This window comes from Hemitrygon akajei, chromosome 2, assembly GCF_048418815.1.
Source record: "Hemitrygon akajei chromosome 2, sHemAka1.3, whole genome shotgun sequence".
Taxonomy (NCBI): domain Eukaryota; kingdom Metazoa; phylum Chordata; class Chondrichthyes; order Myliobatiformes; family Dasyatidae; genus Hemitrygon; species Hemitrygon akajei.
This window is the reverse complement of record NC_133125.1, coordinates 193,100,399-193,114,670: the sequence shown is the minus strand read 5'-3', so window position 1 is coordinate 193,114,670 and position 14,272 is coordinate 193,100,399. Positions and strand designations below refer to the sequence as shown.

The following is a 14,272-nucleotide window of genomic DNA, read 5'->3' as shown; positions in this document are numbered from 1 at the left end:
TCTGGGATTTCCCTACCGCATAGCCCTCTATTTTCTAAGTTCCGTGTACCTATATAAGAGTCTCTTAAAAGGCCCTATCGTATCCGTCTCTGCCACCGTCGCTGGCAGTGCATGCAAGCACTCGCCACTCTCTGCGTGAAACGTAGCGTCTGCGTTCTCGGGATGTGCTGGGAGCAGCCCGCATCTGTGGGTGTTGGACAAGACTCGACCTGAACACGACGCCGCCGTGCCCCGCTCCGCGGTCGATGACCGACCCACTCCAGCCCCGCCGGTCGGGACAGGAAGTGGTCTCAGCCGTTGGCAAGGACGCCTTTACGGTCGCGAGGGAAACCGGATGTGACATTCCTCTATCTCGTCGCTATCATCAGCTGAGCCACAGGGTAGCAAAAGCCCGGTGCGGGGAGCGGGAGCGGGAGCGGGCGCGGACGCGGATGGACGGGAGTTCGGCACCGCGGACCGTCTGAGCGGGTCGGGGCGTGTGCGATCGCCGGACAGCCAGGCGCAGCAGGCGGCCGCGGCGTTTCCAGAGGTCCGAGAACCTGGCGCAGAGGCAGGCATGTTCCCTCGGCTGCTGCTGGCGGCTTCTGTCGCCATCGCACTGCAAGTTACCCGGAGCTACAAGCCGGTGATCGTGGTGCACGGCTTGTTCGACAGCCCCGGGGACCTGCTGACGCTCCAAACTTACATCAACCGGGTAAGACTTCCTTACCTTTCCCCCCTGCCTTTCAGTTTCTAGGTGTTTGATCCCTGCCGCCGAATTGCTGGAACCGGGCGGGTTGGGCAATCGATCTCCGCTCTGAAGGCATGAAGGGAGGAGAGGTGTCGGGTTACACGGAGCAACGTACAAAATGCTAGAGGAACTCAGCTGCTCGGGGGGGGGGGGGGGGGGAATCAATGGAGGTGGGAATAAACAGGCGACGTTTCGGGCCGAGACCTTTCATCGGGTTAAACAGAATCCGATTGGGCACTTAACGTGCAAGTTTCTGCGGTCCTGTTTTGCTGGGTCAGGGTAGAGACTCTGTCGTAAGGTGGGAGGGAGAGGTCAGAGTTTTCTCTCTCCCCCCCCCTCTCTCTCCCTCTCCCCCTCTCTCTCCCTCTCCCCCTCTCTCGCCCTATCTCTTTGCGCGCCGCTTACCAGGCATCAGTCAGAGCGACCTTCACTGACTTCACCAAGTATTGCGCCAAGATGCGATGATGGACTTTTTAAAACATTACTGTTAGCAGTCTTCACAAACTGGGGGGGTGGGTAGGGACAAAATAATCAGAGATAATTTGTAATTTTACGGTGCGGGCGAGTAAATGGCTCGATCCCCGAATGAAAGCCCCTCCTCTTCCCCTGCTAATATGGGGCCCTGACTGGTCTCTGCCTCCGGGGATATAGGAGCAATATTAGTCCATTCGGCCCATCAAGCCTGATCCTGATAGATCTTCCCTGTCAACCCCGCTCTACAGCCTCCTGTGCCGCCACACCCGACCCGGACACCTGATTTCTTTCTCTCCCCCCTTCCCGCGAAGTTTGGAGCTCATGTGGCTCCTCGGCCCTGATTGTATTTGACAGTGTGATGGGGCCTCTCCCCCCCACCCCCTCCGGCCCTGTGTTAGTGACTATCACGTGCTTGAGGAGAGCAATGGACCTTGTTCAAGTGTTTTGGCCGCTCCTGTCATCACCCATCTCTTCGTGGCGACTTGTGGTCATTGCAACGGGGTGGTCAATAACGTTACCAGCAGCAATTTAACCCTTGATGTGCCCGGGACCGAGGTTGGGAAAAAAAAACTGGTAATGAGACTATAAACCACGGGAGAATAATTAGATAATTCCACCCATTTTCCCTCTCAGTCTCTTGCCTTTTCAACGTTCATAGTAAATTTATTATCGAAGTTCATATATGTCACCATATACAACACTGAGATTCATTTTCTTGCGGGCATACTCAATAAATCTATGGGATGGTAACCATAACAGAAAGCTTGGGCGCTCCCTCACATTGTACTAGTATGGACTTTGCTGTTCTGATTCTCTTCCTTCCTGTCAGCATCCTGCTTTGTGTACTTTATATTTTGTCTTGTGACTGTTGTTTATGTCGGTGAGCTATGCAGGTGAGTTTTTCTTTGTGGCAGGTGCTTACGACAGCAAACTTGACTTTGACGAAAGCTGGCAAGATTTTGAGTTCCTGCACTAGAACCATTCCCTGGGTGTGAGGTGAACGACTCCTCTGCTGTGTGCATCCCTTCAGTGGCATCTTCGCTGTAAAACCCCTCGACACCTTCTCCCAGTCGTGTGGGGCTCAGGACTGGGTGCAATGTGTTGGCTTGAGATCTCTAAAGCAGTAACGAACCACCATCACACACTGAACGGTGGAAGCACGGATTGTTGAAGAGTTTTCGTGCATCTGTAAGAAGCGAGCGCAGTGTTGTTTCGATTTCAAACACTTTTCAGTTTTGCTGTGAGTGTATCGGGCTGAAGGTTCAGGAAACCCCCTCTGACTGGCTGTGGCTGCAAAGCATCCACGAACACATATTGTCTGCTACCCGTAACTTGCTTGGGGAACTGTGGGTTGATGAAAGGTGGTAAGTTACGGCTCGTTATGCCACTGGTGTTTAGGGCAGCAATGACGGTCCTCCATCTCTCTGTCCTTGGCCACTCAGATATGGAAGGACCTCTCGTTGCTGTTTCCATAACAGTTTTGTTTGACCGGTCAGGGTTGTTAGCCCTGAGCTGAACCCCAAAACTGGAGGACCAATGGAGTGCTCTTAGTCTGGCCTCTACCCTTTGACCTGTTTGCCATGGGTGACCTTTCGAAGAGCTGAGGCATTAAGTCAGGACTCCAGCAGCATTGCTTTCTGGTCATTGAGGTATGCAAGCCTCCGAACCACAATGAGGAGGTGGTCCTCTTGGAGGATGGAGTTGACGTCACAGGTGGTAAGCAGAGCTTTTGACTCATTGGCCTCCATTAAAAAGGATACTGAGTAATGAAATTTGTTGTGTTCTGGCAGCATAACAATGAAATACATGAGAATTACAATAAGAATATACCAGGGATTCAGTTTAATTGGGGACACATCAGGATCAGGACATTTGGGCCAAATTATGCGGCTGCTCCAATGAGCTGAAGTTTTATGGAAATAAGACCATAGATACAGGGTCAGAATTAGGCCATTTGGCCCATCTAGTCTGCTGCGCCATTTGATCATGGCTTATTCATTTCCCTCTCAACCCCATTCTCCTGCCTTCTCCCCATAACCTTTCACGCAGTGACTTCTCAAGAATCTATCAACCTCCGCCTTAAATACACTCAATGACCTGGCCTCCACAGTCACCTATGCCAAAGAATTCCACAGATTCACCACCTACTGGCTAAAGATCCAAGGTGCAGTTGACTTCCTCATCTCTGTTCCCCAATTACTACCACTCCAATGGTCCAACATCTACTTCTACCTCTCTTTTACTTTTCAAATATCTGAAAAATCTTTTGGTACCCTCTTTTTATATTATTGGCTATCTTACCTTCATATTTCATCTCTTCCCTCCTTATAGCTTTTTTAATTGCCTTCTCTTGTTTTTAAAAGCTTCCCAGTCCTCTAAATTCCCACTGATTTTTGCTCTTTTGTATGCTTCCTCTTCTGTTTTTATGTTGGCTTTAACTTTTCTTGTTAGCCACGGTTGTGTCATCCTGTCTTTAGAACTCTTCTTCCTCTTGGGGATGTATATATCTTGTGCTTTTGGAATTGCTCCCAGAAACTCCAGCCATTGCTGCTTTGCCATCATCCCTGCTAGTGTTCCCTTCCAGTCAACTTTGGCCAGTTCCTCTCTCAAGCCTCGTTAATTCCTTTTACTCTACTATAATTCTGATGCATTTGACTTTAGCTTCTCCCTCTCAAATTGCAGGGTGAATTCCATCGTATGATGACCACTGTCTCCTAAGGGTTACTTTAAGCTCCCTAATCAAATCCAGTTCATTACACGACACCCAATCCAGAATAGCTGACCCTCTGGTAGACACAACCACAAGCTGCTCTAAAAGCCATCTCACAGGCATTCTACAAATTCTCTATTGTAACATTACCCTTTTGACATGCATTTTCTATCTCCTGTGATAATTTGTAGACCACATCTTGGCAGCTGTTCAGAGGCCTGCATGTAACTTTATTCCTTGGAGTGCAGGAGAATGAGGGGAGATCTGATAGAGGTTTACAGAATTATTTCAAAGGAATAATTGCCTTCCTGTATAATTTATACATTCATTGATAATAAAAGTACTTTGAAATATATACAGAATTCTGATTGGTATAGCTAGGATGAACACACACAGGCTACTGCCTCTTAGATTAGGTGAAACTAGAACTAGAGGTCATAGGTGTAAAGTGAAGGGCGAAATTTTTAATAGTGTATTGTAACTTGTACTGAAAATGTATGTAAACTTATTTTGTGCTGAATTCTGCTTTTAAGGAGTCAGTGCATTCTCTGAGTGACCCTGTGGGTACTCCAGTTTCCTCACAGGTTCCAACAATGTACGGGTCAGTAGGTGACACGGGTGTAAGTGAGCAGTGTGGGCTCAGTGTGCAAGAAGGGCCAGATACTGTGCTGTATCTCTACATTTAAAAAAAAAGTAAAATTTAAAGACACAGATGAAGGGGAAGTACTTTAATCAGAGGGTGGCTCGAGTCTGGAACAAGCTGCTAGCAGAAGTGGTTGATGTGGATTCAGTTGCAACATTTAAGAGAAGTTTGGATAGGAAGATGGATGGGTTGGGTTTGGAGGGCTATGTTGCAGGTGCAGGTAGATGTGATAGGCATAACAAATTGGCATGGATAGGATGGGCTGAAGGGCCTGTTTCTGTGCTGTAGTACCCTATGTGTCATTATAAAGATACATTAGGGAGAAGACCACTTCCTAAAGGACTACATAGGCTGAAGGGCCTGTCGTGCTGTAGTGCTCTACGACATACGTACAATATTTCTGCTGTAAAATTCTGATATTTGCAACATTTTGAAGGACTGGGACAATGGAGAGTCCACATTGATGGTCACTGCGGGAAGTTCATTGTCATTGTTTTTGTCTCCTGGGCACGTACGACTACGATGATGAACTCTGCCTCTGTCTCTCCGCAGTCACATCCTGGAACCAATGTGACTATCATTGACCTGTTTGACCGGACACAGAGCCTGAAGTCGCTGTGGAGTCAGGTGGAAGGCTTCAAACAAGCTATCTCCCCCATCATGCAAAATGCAGCCAATGGGGTACACATGATCTGTTACTCCCAAGGTAGGGTTGGACTTTAAAAATACTGTACATTCCACGGTAGCCTTAATCACTCGGTTCGCAGGACAGAACCACTGACATACTTTATGTGTTTGAAATTTATTATTCTGTTGCAGCAGTACAGTGGATTATGTTAAAAAATGTAAGTTACAAAAAAGATAAATGTACAGTGCAAAAGGTAAATTATGATGTGCTGTTCATGGATCTGAGGACAGAGAGGTGAAAAAACTTCCTGAAATGTTGAGTATGTGTCTTCAGGTTCCTGTACCTCCTCCCTGATGGTAGTAATGAGAAGGGGGCTTGTCTTGGGAGTTGGGTGTCTTTAATAGTGGACGCCAACTTCCTGAGGTTTTTGAAGCTCGTGCCCATGATGTAACGGGCTGAGTTTAAAGTCCTCTACAGCTTTGTACCAATCCTCTGCACTGGCACTTCCATACCAGATTGTGATGTGTCCAGGCAGAATGAACTCCACCGTACATCTGTAGAAATTTGCCGGACCCAATTTTCATTGTGATTATTGGATTTATTGGGTATGCCTACTAGAAAATGGATCTCAGGGTTATATATGGTGACATACTTTGATAATAAACTCACTTGGAACTTTTGAACTTTTGAGTCTTTTGTGACATATTCAAATGGAGATCAGTGGCCAGTTTCCTGGTCAGTTACATATGGAATTCACAATTTGACCGTAGATTTGTAACTTGTATCCTGTTGCTAGTCTCACCTCATTAGATTTCACGGAGAATTCATTCTAATCTAGTCAGGAACTTATCCTGGTGCAGGTTTAGTCGAGCACCTGGTGCAGACTCCCTTGTCTGTCCCCCAACCCCTTGGCTGATGGAGTGATATCAGTAATCCTTGTATGTTATTGACTGAGCTGTTTGTTTTGAGTGAAGTCGGGCCTCTGGATTATTCAATCCAACCCGCCCTGAGGCACAGTTCATTGGTGAAGTGGGGCAGTGTGGGATCAGAGGAAATCTCCTGGGCTCACTTGGACAAAGCCACTCCATGCAGAAGAGAAAGAGCATGTAACCCATGTTGCCTGTCCTTGCCCTGGAAGGTCCAATTATGTATCTAGAGATACAGCATTGGCACTTCTGGCCCAATGAGCCCACGCCACCCAATTACATCCATGTGAGCAATCAACTTTTCAGTTTAGCATGCTTCCGGTGATGCCCAGCGACCACTTGTTGGCTGCAAAAAACAAAACTAAGAAAACTATTAAATACTCTATTAACTATTAACAACACTTTATTAATAATGGCGAGGTGAATGATGGCGGAGGTGCCAGGTCGAGGCGTGCAAAGGCAGAGGCGGGCTGAAGCAGAGTGGTGGTGTTTTGGAGAGTGTGGAAAGTCCCGATATCTGATCGATTTAAGCACCGGGCAGAATCGGGAAGGTTGAGAGCGAAGAATAACATGATGTTTGGATGACTTAAGCGGCGGGCCAGACTGTAAGCGTCACGGTGTTGGGACTGGGGGCAAGGGCCGGGTATGCTTGTTCTGCTCTCAGCTCTGTGGCATTTATTCAGCTCTGAGCTGAACGGGGGCTCTGGTTGCAGTGATCCCTGGCTTCGCACCTGTGGTCTAGCTGAGTTTACTCAGCTTTGTGATGAACTAAGGCTGTTGCTTGCTCCAGCTGCAGTGACTCCTAGCTTCGTGTCTTTAGCAAAACTTCAGTTCTGAAACTTTTTGTGTACCTTTATTCTTTGCACGATTTATCTCTCTCTGTGCACTGGGTATTAGATAGTCTTTAATGGGTTTTGTTTTTGAGGTTTCTTTGTGTTGTGGCTAGCTGCAAGGAAACAGATGTCAAGGTAGTATAACGTATACATACTAAATCAAGCAGGAACTTGGAAGCATAAATTGGGAACAGATGTTCTCAGAGAAATGTATGGCACAAATGTGGCAAATGTTCAGGGGATATTTGTGTGGATTCTGCGTAGGAATGTTCCAATGAGACAGGGAAAGGATGGTAGGGTACAGCAACCATGGTGTACAAAGGCTGTTGAAAATCTAGTCAAGAAGAAAAGAAGAGCTTACAAAATGTTCAAAAAACTAGGTAATTATAGAGATCTAGAAGATTATAAGGCTAGCAGGAAGGAGCTTAAGAATGAAATCAGGAGAGCCAGAAGGGGCCATGAGAAGGCCTTGGCGAGCAGGATTAAGGAAAACACCAAGGCATTCTACAAGTATGTGAAGAGCAAGAGGATAAGACGTGAGAGAATAGGACCAATCAAGTGTGACAGTAGATGAGTGTGTATGGAACCGGAGGAAATGGCGGAGGTACTTAATGAATACTTTGCTTCAGTAGTAACTATGGAAATCTTGGCGATTTTAGGGATGACTTACAGCGGATTGAAAAGCTTGAGCATATAAACATTAAGAAAGAGGATGCGCTGGAGCTCTTGGAAAGCATCAAGTTGTATAAGTCTCTGGGGCTCCTGTGGGAGGTGAGGGAGGAGATTGCTGAGCCTCTGGCAATGATCTTTGCATCATCAATGGGGACGGGGGAGGTTCCAGAGGATTGGAGGGTTGCAGATGTTAGTCCCTTATTCAAGAAAGGGAGTAGAGATAACCCAGGAAATTATAGACCAGTGAGTCTTACTTCAGTGATTGGTATGTTGATGGAAAAGATCCTGAGAGGCAGGATTTATGGACATTTGGAGAGACATAAGATGATTAGAAATAGTCAGCATGGCTTTGTCAAAGGCAGGTCGTGCCTTATGAGCCTGATTGAACTTTTTGAGGATGTGACTAAACACATTGATGAAGGTAGTGCTGTCAATGTAGTGTATATGGATTTCAGCAAGGCATTTGATAAGGTGCCCCATACAAGCTCTATTGAAAAAGTAAGGAGGCATGGGATCCAAGGGGACCTTGCTTTGTGGATCCAGAATTGGCTTGCCCACAGAAGGGAAAGGGTGGTTGTGGATGTGGTTCATATTCTGCATGGAGGTTGGTGACCAGTCTTGTGCATCAGGGATCTGTTCTGAGACCCCTTCTCTTCATGATTTTTATAAATGACCTGGATGAGGAGTCAAGGGATGGGTTAGTAAATTTGCTGATGACACAAAGGTTGGGGGTGTTGTGGATAGAGTGAAGGGCTGTCAGAGGTTACAGTGGGACATCAATCAGATGCAAAACTGGGCTGAGAAATGGGTGGTTCATTGTGGTAGGTCAAATATGATGGCAGAATATAGTATTAATGGTAAGACTCTTGGCAGTGTGGAGGATCAGAGGGATCATGGGGTCCGAGTCCATAGGACACTCAAAGCTGCAGCACAGGTCGACGCTGTGGTTAAGAAGGCGTATGGTGCATTGGCCTTCATCAACCGTGGGACTGAGTTCATAGCGATGTAGGACCCTGGTCAGACCCCACTGTGCTCCATTCTGGTCACCTCACTACAGGAAGGATGTGGAAACCATAGAAAGGGTGCAGAGGAGATTTACAAGGATGTTGCCTGGATTGGGGAGCGTGCCTTATGAGAATAGGTTGAGTGAACTTGGCCTTTTCCCTTTGGAGACGCGGAGGCTGAGAGGTGACCTGATAGAGGTGTATAAGATGATGAGAGGCATTGATCGTGTGGATAGTCAGAGGCTTTTTCCCAGGGCTGAGATGGGTAACACAAGAGGGCACAGTTTTAAGGTGCTTGGAAGTAGGTACAGAGGAGATGTCAGGGGTAAGTTTTTTTTTTGCAGAGAGCAGTGAGTGCATAGAATGGGCTTCTGATGACGGTGATGGAGGCAGATATGATGGGTCTTTTAAGACAGTGGTCCTCAAGCATGTGTTACCGGGCCAAAAGGACACAATATGATTTGGCGATATGAAACGATATGAGTCAGCTGCACCTTACCTCATTCCCTGTCACGCCCACTGTTGAACTTGAACTCGCAAGGTAATTACGCATTCGAGGTCATTAACCTACAACGACTCGATGAGTGAAAAACAAACGAGTTTCTTTGGAAGAGGTGGTGGGGACATAAAAGGCCTAACGATGGTGATAACACAGAGACAGCTGTGGCCGAGACTGCAAAAAAAAGGGAAAGCTTCCTTCAGTAGACAATACGACGAGTCGTACATAAATTATGGCTTTAATACGACCGGTGACTTGCACGCTCCAAGCCCCCTGTGTGTGATATGTGGAGGCAAGTTGTCCAATGAGGCAAACAAACCCTCAAAACTGCTTCGGCACCTTGAGTCCAAGCACCCTGCTCTTCCCAACCGCAAATGACCCAAAACGTGCAAAGGACTGGGTCCGTGACCCATTTGTGAATGTCCCCGGTGAATCATCCATGTCAGCGCGGGAAGATCAATTCCTTGAGCTTGCAAATGACGGTGCGCTGAAAAGTATGTTTGACCTAACATCTCTGCCGGCTGAATATCCTGAGAAAGCCACGAAAACACGGAAAACGATGCTTCCATTCCCAACATCATATCTCTGCGAAGCGGGCGTTTTCTGAAACGAATGCAACGAAAACTAAATTGCGGAATAGACTGGACATAAGGAACCCCCTTCGAGTATCGCTGCCTCCCATCACCCCTCGATGGGACCGTCTTGTTGCCGGGAAATGCCCAGGGCTCCCACTGATTCAGCGATATTGGCGTGTTGCAATAATTTTATATGTTCATATGAGGAAAATATGTGCTGTGTGTTTAATATCCAAACGTTACTTAAAATGTTATGATGCTGTTGACTTATAAGTGACTTATAAATGACTTATCACTATATTCATGTGATGAAAATATGCGCTGTGTGTTTAATATTAAATTCGTTAGATAAACCCTTTTGGAAACGAAATTGAATGTATTAGCCACTCATAAGTGACTTATAGTTGACTTATCACCTATGTTCCGGTCGTGATTAACACCCCCCCTCCCCCCCCCATTGGCTGGTCCGCAAAAATATTGTCAATATTAAACCGGTCCGCAGTGCAAAAAAAGTTGGTGACCCCTGTTTTAAGAGACTGCTGGATAGGTACCTGGAGCTTAGAAAAATAGAGGGCTATGGGTAACCCTAGGTAATTTCTAAAGTTAGTACATGTTCGGCACAGCATTGTGGGCTGAAGGGCCTGTGTTGTTTTGTAGGTTTTCTATGTTTCCAAATGAACTTTGAACATCTTTGAAATGTGGGAGGAAACCAGAGCACCTGGAGGAAACCTATCTCATCACAGGTGACCATGCAAACTCCTTACAGACAGAAGCAGAACTTCAACCCGGGTCACTTGTGTAGTTATAGGTTTACGCTAACTGCTAAACCACCATGACATCATTGGACGGATTAATGTATCTGTCCTGTATTGGCCCTGTGGGGAGGCAGGGCTTTACCCATGTTCTGTCTCTGCCCTGGGAGGGTGTGATGGGACACTTTAGAGAGCTGTGGTCTTTACCGATCTGACACTGAACCAACCGGACTACCCCGGAAACAACTGCATCCTGGAGATGGATTCAAAATGTGAGGCTGATGGTTGAGGAACTCCAGACTCACCCCTGCTGTCTGCGGACCAGTCGGGCCATGCACTGCCTTTGAGTTCAGAGCGGTGCATTTAGGGAGGTATCGAGCACCTCTGGACCAGCTGAGCCTTGCAGCCCCACAGAGGGCTGAGAGATTGTCCTGCTTGCTCTGAACCTGCTTGCTCTGTAATGCGTAGCCATTTTTTGCTGTCCTTTAAGATTACACCAAAGCACCACAGAACACAGAGAATAGAAAATAGAAATCGTAGAAAATGGAAGATAAGACATAGAGCACAGAGCATGAAATGTGGAGCATAAAGTGTAAAACACTGAACATCTTTCTGCAGCTTATTTCCATCCTGTGCAGTAGCAAACCCCCCCCCCCCCCCACACACCAGACGGTTATGTAGTTAGAACGCTCCCCACGGTACATTGGTAGAAATTTGTGAGTGTCTATGGTGACATACCAAAGCTGCTCAAACTCCTAATCAATTATAGCCGCTGTCGTGCCTTTTTCTTTGTAGCTGCATCCATATGTTGGGCCCAGAATAGATCCTGACAGGTGCTGAACTTCAAACTGCTCACGCTTTCCACTTCTGAGCCCTCTGTGAGGGCCGGTGTGTCTTCCCTTGTCTTACCCTTTCTGAAGTTCGCATTCATTTCTTTAGTCTTGCTGACGTTGAGTGCAAGGTTGTTGATGAAACACCACCCCACCAGCCGGTACATCTGGCTCCCGTAGGCCCTCTGGCCACCAGCTGAAATTTCGCCAACAAATAGTTGTGTTTTTAGATTGAATTTGAACTGTGCTGAGCCACAGTCATGGGCGTAGAGAGACTAGAGCAGTGGGCTAAGCACGCACCCGTGTGGTGCGCCAGTGTCGATTATCAGTGATCTGCACAAACTGTGGTCTTTCGGTGAGAAGTTTGAGGATCCAGTGGCAGAGAAAGGTGCAGAGGCCCAGATTTTGGAGTCTTTTGATCAGAACTATAAGAATTATTGTATTAAATGCTGAGCTGTCGTCGGTAAACAGCACCCTGACATGGTTATTTGTATTGTCCAGGTGATCCAAGACTGTGTGAAGAGCTGATGCGATTGCGTCTGTTGTAGACCTATTGTGGTGACTGGCAAATTGCAGTGGGTCCAGATCCTTGCTTTGGCAGGAGTTGATTCTAGACATAACCAACCTCTCAAAGCACCTTGTCGCCGTAGGTATGAGCACGACGGTCGTTAAGACAGCTCCCCCGGTATAATTGTTGCCCTTTTGAAGCTGGTGGGAACTTCCGACCGTAGCAGTGAGAGATTGAAAATGTCTTTGAACACACACGCCAATTGGTCGACACATGTTTAGAGAACCTGAACAGGTACTTCCATCGACGCTTGTCGCCTTGTGACGGTTCACCAAAGTGAAAGACAGCTTGACATTGGCCTGCGAGAGAGAGGTCACGGGGTCACCGGATGCTGCAGCGATCCTCCTGGCTGTAGCTTTATTCTGCCTTTCAAAAGTGAGCGTAAGTGGCATTGAGGCATCACTGCCATTCATGATGTTAGGTTTCACGTGATAGGAGGTAATGACCTGTAAACCCTGCCAGAGTTGAAGTGCGTCCAATTCCACCTCTAACCTTTTTTATACTTGAGATAGCCTTCTGTAAGTCATACCTTGTCTTCTACAGTCCTGGGTCTCCAGGCTTGAAGCTCACAGATCTAGCCCTCAGTGGAGTATGAACCTCCTGGTTCATCCATGGTCTGTGATTTGGGTATGATCTTGTAGGCACACCCTCAACCGCACAAGTTTTAATGAAGTCAGTGACAGCTGTGGCGTACTCATTCAGAATCAAAGATGAATCTTTGAATACAGTCCAGTCCACCAACTCAAAGCAGTCCTGTAAGTGCTCCTCTGCCCCCCTGGTGTATACCTGCTTGGTCCTCACCACTGGTGCTGCGGCCTTCAGTCTGTGCCTACACTCAGGGGGTAGAAGTACAGACTTTCCAAAGTGTGGACTCTTGATGCTAGTGTAACAGTGGTCCAGTGTGTTGGCTCCTTTGGTTCCACAAGTGATTTGTTGGTGATAATTATTTGGAGACTTTTTCAAGCTGGCCTGGTTAAAATCCCCCCAAAATGATGGGGAAGGCGTCAGTATGTGCTGTTTCAAACCTGTGATTGTGTCATTCAGTTTGTCCAGAGCCTGAGGCGGGACGTATACCACTACCAAGATGATGGCTGAAAACTCCCGCGGCAGATAAAGTGGACGACACTTGATCACGAGGTGTTCCAGAATGTAGAACGAAGAACAGTACAGCATGGATCAGGCCAATCGGCCCACAGTGTCTGTGCTGTACATGGGATCAGGCCAATCGGCCCACAGTGTCTGTGCTGTACATGGGATCAGACCAATCGGCCCACAGTGTCTGTGCTGTACATGGGATCAGGCCAATGGGCTCACAGTGTCTGTGCTGTACATGGGATCAGGCCAATCGGCCCACAGTGTCTGTGCTGTACATGGGATCAGGCCAATCGGCCCACAGTGTCTGTGCTGTACATGGGATCAGGCCAATCGGCCCACAGTGTCTGTGCTGTACATGGGATCAGGCCAATCAGCCCACAGTGTCTGTGCTGTACATGGGATCAGGCCAATCGGCCCACAGTGTCTGTGCTGTACATGGGATCAGGCCAATCAGCCCACAGTGTCTGTGCCGTACATGGGATCAGGCCAATCGGCCCATAGTGTCTGTGCTGTACATGGGATCAGGCCAATGGGCCCACAGTGTCTGTGCTGTACATGGGATCAGGCCAATCGGCCCATAGTGTCTGTGCCGTACATGGGATCAGGCCAATCGGCCCATGGTGTCTGTGACGTACATGGGATCAGGCCAATCGGCCCACAGTGTCTGTGCCGTACATGGGATCAGGCCAATCGGCCCACAGTGTCTGTGCCGTACATGGGATCAGGCCAATCGGCCCACAGTGTCTGTGCTGTACATGGGATCAGGCCAATGGGTCCACAGTGTCTGTGCCGTACATGATGCTGAATTAAATTGCAGACAATTTGTATCCCTCCTCCTGCTTCCTGTTCCCGTGCCTCTCTCAGTGCCTCTGTTCTGTTCCTGTAGGTGGCCTGATTTGTCGGGGAATTCTCTCCACCATGCCGGACCACAATGTGCACACACTGATCGCCCTGTCAGCCCCTCTGCTCGGACAGTATGGAGGTAAGTTCTGTTCCCTTCCCCCTCAATCTCTGCGACAAGGATGGAGGGAGCTTGCCGAGGAGAACTGTGGGAAGGGAGGAAGCAACCGCAACCTCACCTGAGCAACTCTGGTGCCGCTGATAACCCTCGCCCGGCCCTCGATCACAGTCAGAAAGCCACTGGTTCAAATCCTACCCCGGAGACTTCTCCGCAACCTGGGCAGTCGTCCCCTGTCCATGTAAGGGACAGAGAGAGGGCCACCCTCTGGACTGTAAGCCTTCCGGCATGCCGTTGTATGTACCTAGGCCGCAATCAGGATGGTATGCTGCATCTGTGAGGAGGGCATTTGCTCCTTTCTGTCTCCTGTGTCAG

At 47.9% G+C, this 14,272-nt stretch overlaps 1 protein-coding gene across 1 annotated transcript in view; it reads left to right on the top strand.

Annotated features, from left to right (window-relative positions):
- Positions 1 to 256: 256 nt before the first annotated feature.
- The window catches only part of LOC140719549 (lysosomal thioesterase PPT2-A-like), a 43,722-nt gene continuing 29,706 nt past the window's right edge, over positions 257 to 14,272 (top strand). Inside the window, exons 1-3 of the mRNA XM_073034243.1 lie at positions 257 to 694; positions 5,110 to 5,263; positions 13,826 to 13,921. Coding sequence (XP_072890344.1) covers positions 557 to 694; positions 5,110 to 5,263; positions 13,826 to 13,921 — 388 coding nt within the window. The 5' untranslated portion in view covers positions 257 to 556. The remainder of the gene's footprint in view (positions 695 to 5,109; positions 5,264 to 13,825; positions 13,922 to 14,272) is intronic.